This window comes from Durio zibethinus, chromosome 2 (assembly GCF_047325235.1).
Source record: "Durio zibethinus cultivar Kanyao isolate XHJ-2024 chromosome 2, ASM4732523v1, whole genome shotgun sequence".
NCBI lineage: Eukaryota > Viridiplantae > Streptophyta > Magnoliopsida > Malvales > Malvaceae > Durio > Durio zibethinus.
Window position 1 is genome coordinate 1,023,307 of NC_143163.1, and position 8,755 is coordinate 1,032,061.

Below are 8,755 nucleotides of genomic sequence, written 5' to 3' on the forward strand. Positions count from 1 at the left end.
ATTTAATTTAATATTATATAAAATTATATTCGATTTGATCTGATTTAAAATTAATAAAATATTATTTTTAATATAAATATAAATTTAAATAAATATAAACATATATAAATATAAATTAAATAAAAAATTAAAAATAATTTTTTATAAATATATATTAGGTCAAGTCGAAACGAATTTGTATAAAATTTGATTTTAAAAATTTTTTATTGTTACTCAATTTAAAATTAATTTAAAAAAAAATTAATTTTAAATAATTGAATCGAATCAAAATTTTTCGGTTGCGGAAGGGTTTGCCATCCCTAGTCTCTAAAGATTACAAATGTTGTAATAATAAATTAGAAATAAATGAGAAAGTGGACCAACTGGTAACTTGAAATATGAACCGGTAACGCATGGTCATTAAAATATGTTTACCACTATCAGTATGTATTGTGTTAAAAATATTATTATTAAAAAAAAAAGGAGAAATAGGTATTAAATATATTATTATTTAAAAAAAAAAAAAGGAGAAATAGACTTACGGGTTAAGCGATAAACAACCCATCGTTGACGTGGAATTGAAGAATTGGGCCATTGTAGGGGCCCTAAATTCTCGTTCTCTGAAATTTTTTGGTGCATGTGATCAGCTTCTGGGCCGTTGGGTCGATGGGTACAATAATCTATATCTTGATACTAGTCGGGCAAAAGGGGGCAAACATCTAAAAAAATGAAGCTCAGTTTTGAAATGATAATTGAGATTTGGCCATGAAGTGCTTTTCTATTATACTTGAAAAGCAACAAGATTAAGAATTGGCCAAAAAAAGAAACGAAAACAAAGGAAGTTAAACGTTATCCATTTTGTTTCCTTTCACTTTTACCACGATGGTGTTTGTGGCAGAAGGGAGGGATTGGGGGGGCATTGATACCCTGAAGAAACGTCTTTGGCTAACCTGTCACTCTTCCAGCAAGAATCAAATCCCAACTGGCGATTCTTTTGATGCCTTTGCGCCCTTGCCCTAACTTAAAAAGAGCCGTTTCACTTGCCATAAACATTATCATCACTTTTCCCTCTCTCTCTTCGGTCTTCACTTTACTCTCTCTCTTTCTCTCATGGATGACATTAATGATCAGAGCAACAATGGAGCCAATGCTGTAAGACGTCGGATCAACCGTCAAGCACTGGGTGAACAAGCTGGAGACACCTACATGGAATGCGGACGACACGTTTCTCTCTCAGCTGGTCGCTACACCGTTGATGGTTTTAGTGAGTTTCTCAAAGGTGCAGCGGGTGAAAACCCCATGCGTTGCGCCGCATGTGGCTGCTACAGCAGCTTCCATCGCAAAGTGGTTCCGACCCATTTCCGAAACGCCGAACACTACCACTTGTTCAAATACATCGGTTTCGTTCGTCCAGTGCCACAGCCTCTACAGCCACCTCTACCTCTCATGCCCCAACCAGAAATGCCCCATGAGCTCATTGCTGAAAGCAGAAGTGAAGAAGAAAGGTCAGCGACTGATGAAGAAAGTGAAGAAATATCAGAATTAGACAGTGAAATTGATGATGAGGAAGTTGAAATGATTAATGGAGGAGACATTGACAGCAAGGAATTAGACTAAGAATAAATGTAGGGTTTGGAAGAATAAATTGTAAGAATACTTGAAACTAGGGTTTCTTTAATTTGTATGCTTTAACTTAATTTCTCGTTTGATTCAAGTTTGGGTTAAATTTAAAGTTCAGAAAAGAAATATTTCTCTTAATTACCATGTCGGAAACACCATTTTCACATAAATTGAGCTTAATAATTAGTTTCAATCTTCCTTGGCTTTACGAAGAAAATTTTACTCTTGCTGCACTGGATAATTAAAATAATAGGAGGGAAATAATTACAATGTTCATTTTATTTAATTTTCAAATAAAAAAAAAAAAAACTAGTTCGAAGTGAGGATTTGATATAATTCCACTGCCTCCGTCATTGCAATTTTTTTAATGTATATATTGTTGTTTTTATTAATATTAAAAGCCAATAGGACATAAACATTTAGTTCTATCCCAAATTAAATTTATTTTTATTTGACATTGAGTCATGTTCTTAAATACATATACCTTTTACTCTCTGTTACTTTTTTTTAATTTTTTGGACATCACCTTTTGTGATTGAAGGCTAAATTCAATTCTTTGATCTGTTTTTACTTTTATTTTGAAGTTTTTATATGTTTAAAAAGCATTAAATGGGCTAGAAATGCATATATACATCTATAAGTAAAAATTAGAAGGAATTAGAAAAATAAAATTCAACGAAAAGGGCTAGGAATGCAATATAAAGACTAGATATGTTATGCACCAAGACACAAAAAAAAAAAAAAAGACTACGTATGTTAGAAAAAGTATAAAAAAAAGCAAATTAATGTCGTTATAACAAATCATTAAAAAAAAAAAATACTGATAGAAGAGATGATTCATGTAACGGCGGGAACAAATGATTAAGAAATCGACAAAAAAAAAAGATATATTAATAAGAGAAATGAGTTCTATGATGGCAAAAATATATATATATATATAATTAAGAAATTGACAAAAAAGAGATTTTATATTATAATTAATGTATCAAACAAAACACATAATAGAAATCAACAATTTACATTGATATAAATCTATAAAAAGCAGTTTTAGATTGATAGGAAATCGACAGAATTATTTCTAAATTAATGGTTGAGTTGAACAACAAAAAGAATAATATTGATAAGAAAAACACATAATTACATGCTCGTTGTGGAAGAGAATTATCGAAAATAGACAAAAGTCATTAAAACAAAGATAAGCAGTAAAAGAAATAGAAAATTACATAAACTTGGCAGGTAAAGAGTAAATAGGAAATACAGATGCAGTTTTGAATTGGATAGAGATGTAAGGGTGCATATTGTTTATATGTTATATGAGTGTAAGTATCCCGTTCCTATACATGATTTCTCTTTCTTGGGCATAAATCAAGTTAAACCCAGACAAGAGGCAAGCTTTAACTATGTAAATTGATTCTCTAATTGTAGCAGGACACGTCCTATCTCCATTACCACAAACCTGTCACTCTTCTAGCAAAGAATCTACCTCAATTAACTCAACGTTAAACAATTGCTAGAAGAGCGACAGCCGTTTCATTTGCTATAAAGATATTACTAATGCCCGATGCCGATAAGTGGCAGTCCAACTATTCAATCACTTCTCTATCGCTTTCATCATGGTAGAAACAAGAAATAGCACTGATGAGATCAACAAGAATAATGCAGCTGTTGAGGCTCGAGCCAATTCTGCCCAAGAGATCAACAGTGAAGGTGTCGATGTTGAACAAGGTGGAGCGATATACATGGAATGTAGGCGCAACTATGTTGCCTCCATTGGAGGCTACATCGTAGATGGTTGTGAGAAGTTTGTCAAGGGAGCTGGCAAAGGCGAAACCAAGGAAGCCTTGCTTTGTGCAACGTGTGGGTGCCACCGCAGCTTTCACCGGAAAGTACTGCTTCCACCGCATCTCCGAGACACCAGATACTACAATATTATGAACTACCTTTGTTCCCTACGGGCTCTAACAGTCCTTCAACATCGACCACCAACACCATGGCTGATGCGATCACCAACACTTGAAAATTATTGTGATCTAATTGAAGGTCAAGGCTCATCCTTAAGCCCAGATGAAGGTGAAGAAAAGTTTGAATCTGACAGCGGGGATGAAATTAATCAGCCCTTAGACATTGACAAGGCAATCTAGAAAGTGGAGAACTAATCAAGAGTTGGCCTTTTGTTGTTTTTCTTCTTATTCTCTGTTGTAGTTGTAGATGAACGTTATGTTTTTTTGTTAGAGCTTTTGTCTTGATGAAGTGCTTCAATAAGATGGGCGTGCTATGTGTATGCTAAAGGCTAAAACTTTGATTAAACTTCAAATCCTGTTTCTTTTCTTAATTTTTTTAAATGATCTGCAAACAAACAGACAAGACAGTGAAACAGAAAACCCAAATTTGAAACAAGATATCATATTATTTTCAAGCACGTGCATGCTCGAGCTCAAGCTCAAGCTCATTCTGATCTCATAGAATCATCAAATTATCATAATTAATTACTCATCATTCAAACTGAATGCTGACTTACGGTGCCCCAAGGCAAGTCTGGGTTAATTTAATTGAGGCGACAATCCTAATGCATGACCAGAGTCATTGAAGCCACCATTTTTTACTTTATGAAAACAAATTCTACGACAATTTATTGCATTTGAATTTTTAATTTCTCTCTTCCTCCTTGTACCTTGATATTGAATCTTGATGTTGAGGGTGCATTTTTAATTTGAGAATTTCCATGTGGGTCCATTCCCATTGAAATATTGGTGTGAGTTTGACGTGGGCTGTGGGAAATGGGAACATGAATGGCTGCTGCCTTTGAGTTTGCCTACACACTCTATTAGCCTATAAAGTTAACACTTAACGAAAATTTTTAAATTTAAAAAAAATTTAAAATAGTGGTTTTTAAAAATGAATCATTTAAAAATGTTAGCATTTTCAATTGTTTTGTTTGAATAAATATTTTTAAAGAATAATTTAATCTATTAAAATTTGATGAAATAAAAAATAATAAAAGAATAATATTATTAAAGATAAAAAAAATACATATATATAGAAATATATAATATGTGTGCCATGAGATTTGTAAAAATAGATAAATTTTATTAATAATATAAAAATAAAAATATATTAGAGTTAAATAAAATGACATTTTAATTTTTGTGGTTTTTTTTACCGTGCACCATGTGAGTAAAAAGATGAAAGATTTGGAAATTTTTGAAAAATCACATTTATGTGGAATTTCGAAAGAAAATATAAGCGTCTCATTTTTTATTTTTTTCTAAAATTTGAAATTCTCTCTTATTTTTATTTTAAATTCATTTTTAAAAATTTTGAAAACTTTATTTTATTTTGAAAATTAAATTTTATTAAGAAAGAAAGGAATTACAAGTGTGAAATATGATTGACACCCATTTTGACAAGAGAATCGGTAAAATGATTTACATTCCTCAAAGCATAGACAAAGAGATTTTTTTAACATCCGCATGCAAATTATACAAATTGTTAAAAAAGTCATTAAATTTCCATGGATTATCACACACTCTATTTAATTAAAATAAAATTTTTCTTCCAAATACTTCATCCAAACACACCCTTAAAACTTAGCAACCTTGTATATATGGCAAATGCAATTTTGATTTTGGTAATTCACGTCACCAGCTTGGCTAGCATAGCTATCAAATGGGATATATAAATAAATTAATATATATATGTTAAAAAGTATAAGAAAATTTTGTGGAGACTTCAGAGTCCAGGCAGATATTTTAATTGGGAAATAATGATGAAGTTTGGTGGGTTGATTAATTTTACATAATCAAATCCAAAACGTTTTTCTCAATTTCATGATGGTTAGATGCATGTATTAGGGGGTAAGAAAAAGATGAACAACTTCTAAATTAAATTAAAAAGGCCGGCGTAGATGTCTTTTTCATAAAAATATATGAAGACTAGCAATAATAAGTACTGTTTCTAGTCTCCATAACTTAGCTGCTAATTCAAAACCGAAAGCTAATTTTGGAACACCTAAAAGGTATGGGTTTTGTATGGTTTAGAATAATTAAACATGCCCTTACAAAATGGATATCGAAATGACGAACTTATCCAAAATTTCATGTCACTTTGCCATTTTGTTAGACCTTAACAAAATGTTGGACTGCTTTCTGTCCCTATATTATGCAACAAATTTCATTTTAACAAAAGTAATGCACACATATATATAATTTTTATATAAGGGTTTATTTGATAAGTAATGAACAATTATCGAATTATTATGGGGCTTTAGTGGGGCATGGACTGCAGCACAAATCCATTAAATTAAGTCTCTGGTTTAAAGTATATTAAAATTTGAATCATCAATTGAAATGACGGAAATACCCTATGATAAATTAGATTGATGAAGGGCTTGACCCAACACTTGGCAATTCAATCTTTTAAATTTCCGTTGAAATATGGGATTTCTCCAAAAAAAAAAAAAAAAAGAAGGGAGGATGCATGATTCCATCATCAGGTCACCATCATCAAAACTTGGCCGTTTACTTTTTCAAATGTTAGTCGGCACCAACTATATATATATATATATATATATATATATATATATATATATTGCCTCATTGAATCTGCTACAACCAGGAGCGGTTGATAATGATAACCTGAGGAGGCTTTGACCCCTTAAATTTTTGAAACCCTTTTTAGCATGTGTATATATATATATATATATATATATATTCATATTAAAATGCATTTTAATTTGTTTTCTAATAAAAATTAAGTTTATTATATTCTATATTTTATGAATTAAATTTATACATTATTATTTAAGAGATATTCAAATCATATTTATATTATTTATTTATTATATTAAACAATAATTACTTGTAAATTTTTAAAATCAATAGATTTGTCACAAATTTTAAATCACAATCAAATGAACTTAACAAAAGTTAAATCAACTTTTCAATTTTCTTAACAAGATTTAAGGTTTCAACCAAACACCAAATATGTTTTTCCTTTTTTATTTTTTAGTACAAGGAAATCGAAGTTTAGATGATTTAAGGAAAGAGAAAAGAAGATTTAGCTTACTATAACTCATTTCTTCATATATTTTTTACTTTTATTTTTACTTTAGATCTCTATAACAAAATTCTTTTTTCAACAAAATTCATATTTGAACTACTTTACAAAAGAGTAAAAAACATCATACTTCTAATATCAAATTTTCATCTTCATTCTTTTAAAGGTATATTTAGTTTTTTTTTTTTTTTTGATAAAATGTTTACTAATTGATTTAATCATACTTTTTTATTCCACTTTTAGGTTGTAAGAAAAATAAAGAAATTATGTGTAATTAGTAATTCAATAGTTAATTGTAAATCATGTTATTATTAAAAGTATAATGTTGTGATAATAATATTTTTATTTTATAATTTTATGCTTTTATCATGTTCTTTTTAATATATTGTTTGCCTATATATATATATTAATAAATATGATAAAATACACTTAAAAAAAAGATAAAATATATTATATATTATTAGTTGATCACTTCTAAATTATAAGTTAAGAACTGCCTCTATCTATAATGTTCAATACTTATCTACTCATTTCTTTTTATAAGTTTGCAAGTTTACGAAAAAGACGTACACAATCGTCTTAACTGATCTTAATCCCACATGAGAGATGTTTTTGTCACATTTGCAGGTTCATTGAACATAGTTTTTATTTCTACAAGGGGTGGCTTGGCTTCGAAACTTAATTAATTATCAAAGAGCGCACTCGGCACGTTGAGAAGATGCGGCTACCCCCACAAGATCATTCTCAATATAAATGCCACCAACTCTCTTTATTTCTCATATTTCCTTGTTGCTGTGACTTTTTTTGGGTACATGAAATCTGCTATGATATTGTATTTTCGATTTTTTTTTTTGTAGAATAATGATTTGCTTCCGCACATAGCATACTATAAATAAATAAATAAATAAATAAATAAATAATATATATTTATATGGCATATATGATATCATACATATATATACAACTGAAAATCCTACTCTATATATTTGAGACAATTTCTTGTAAGTACTATAAATAGGACTAATAAAGAATTACACTATCGTTATTTTTTTTTTTCACATTGTTGATGAAGTATGGAAACTTAAAAAGTGCAAAAATTTAAATGTTTACTACAATATTATAATTATTAGTAAAACATAAATAAACACAACCTAATTAAGAGTCTAGGATATTGACATGTAATTAAACAAGCGTAAGAGCAACTAGGTATACAAGAGAAACCAAATTAACTACTTACCCAGGAGCCCGGCTAGACATATATAATTACCTTTTTCCACTAAGAAAATTAAGGGTTTAACCTCAAATCCTACTGTAGCTCCAAACTAGGAAAGAAATCAATAATATTAAAACCCTAGAGAAAAACAAGGAAGGTTCAAACCTGCAATACCTAAAGGTTAGAGCACATCAGCCCAAACATCCTTACCAAGTACTGTGATTTTCCTCTGCACTTCAATTGTGTATTGAACTCCAGTAATAATATCCCTTTGTTCCTTGCAAAAAATGATTTTATCTCCAATTCTGAGCTTGTTATGGCGATTGAATTCCAGCCAGCCTGAAGAAAACACCGGTTTAAGGTAGCTTGTCTTTCGGATGGAGCAGCGAAAAGCCCATAGACGATGGCTTTTGTCCTTAACCTTCAAATCAAACGAATGTTTTCCTCTGAAACCTGGAAAATGCATCAAACTGTTAGTTGGGATAGCTAATCTTTTGTCTATATCGGTTTGAGTTAGTCTTTTGTTAAAGAGTTCCATTGTTTAAATGTTAAACCAAAGTTAGTATTACTAGGTATAGTCTTGCAAATTTATAATGGCTAGCTGACTCTTGAACCCCGTCTGAAGAAATTGACGAGGAACCGGTTTCTATGTGTAGAAAAATTCAATGTAGGGTCCCAACCCAATGGTAAAAAATCCGGAAACATTCATTTAATTGCCTTAGCTAGTAGTATTTTTTTTCCCTTTATTCCATAGAAACAAAATCATTGCATAACTTAAAATTCACGCGTGTATTTATATATATATATATATATATATATAGATATAACAAGCTTATTATCAAGTAACAAATCAAAAGACAAGATTTCTGGGCTTATTATGGGTTGATT

The 8,755-nt window shown here is 30.1% G+C and overlaps 1 protein-coding gene across 1 annotated transcript; it reads left to right on the plus strand.

The window, feature by feature from the left end:
• Positions 1–2,757: 2,757 nt before the first annotated feature.
• Positions 2,758–4,024, plus strand: LOC111308491 (uncharacterized). Its single transcript, XM_089742300.1, has one exon. The coding sequence runs from the start codon at positions 3,213–3,215 to the stop codon at positions 3,738–3,740; it is 528 nt and encodes a 175-aa protein (XP_089598426.1). The 5' UTR covers positions 2,758–3,212; the 3' UTR covers positions 3,741–4,024.
• The last annotated feature ends 4,731 nt before the right edge of the window (positions 4,025–8,755 follow it).

Excerpts from the sequence above, each read along its gene's own strand:
- LOC111308491 (XM_089742300.1), top strand. The coding sequence starts at position 3,213 with ATGGTAGAAACAAGAAATAGCACTGATGAGATCAACAAGAATAATGCA.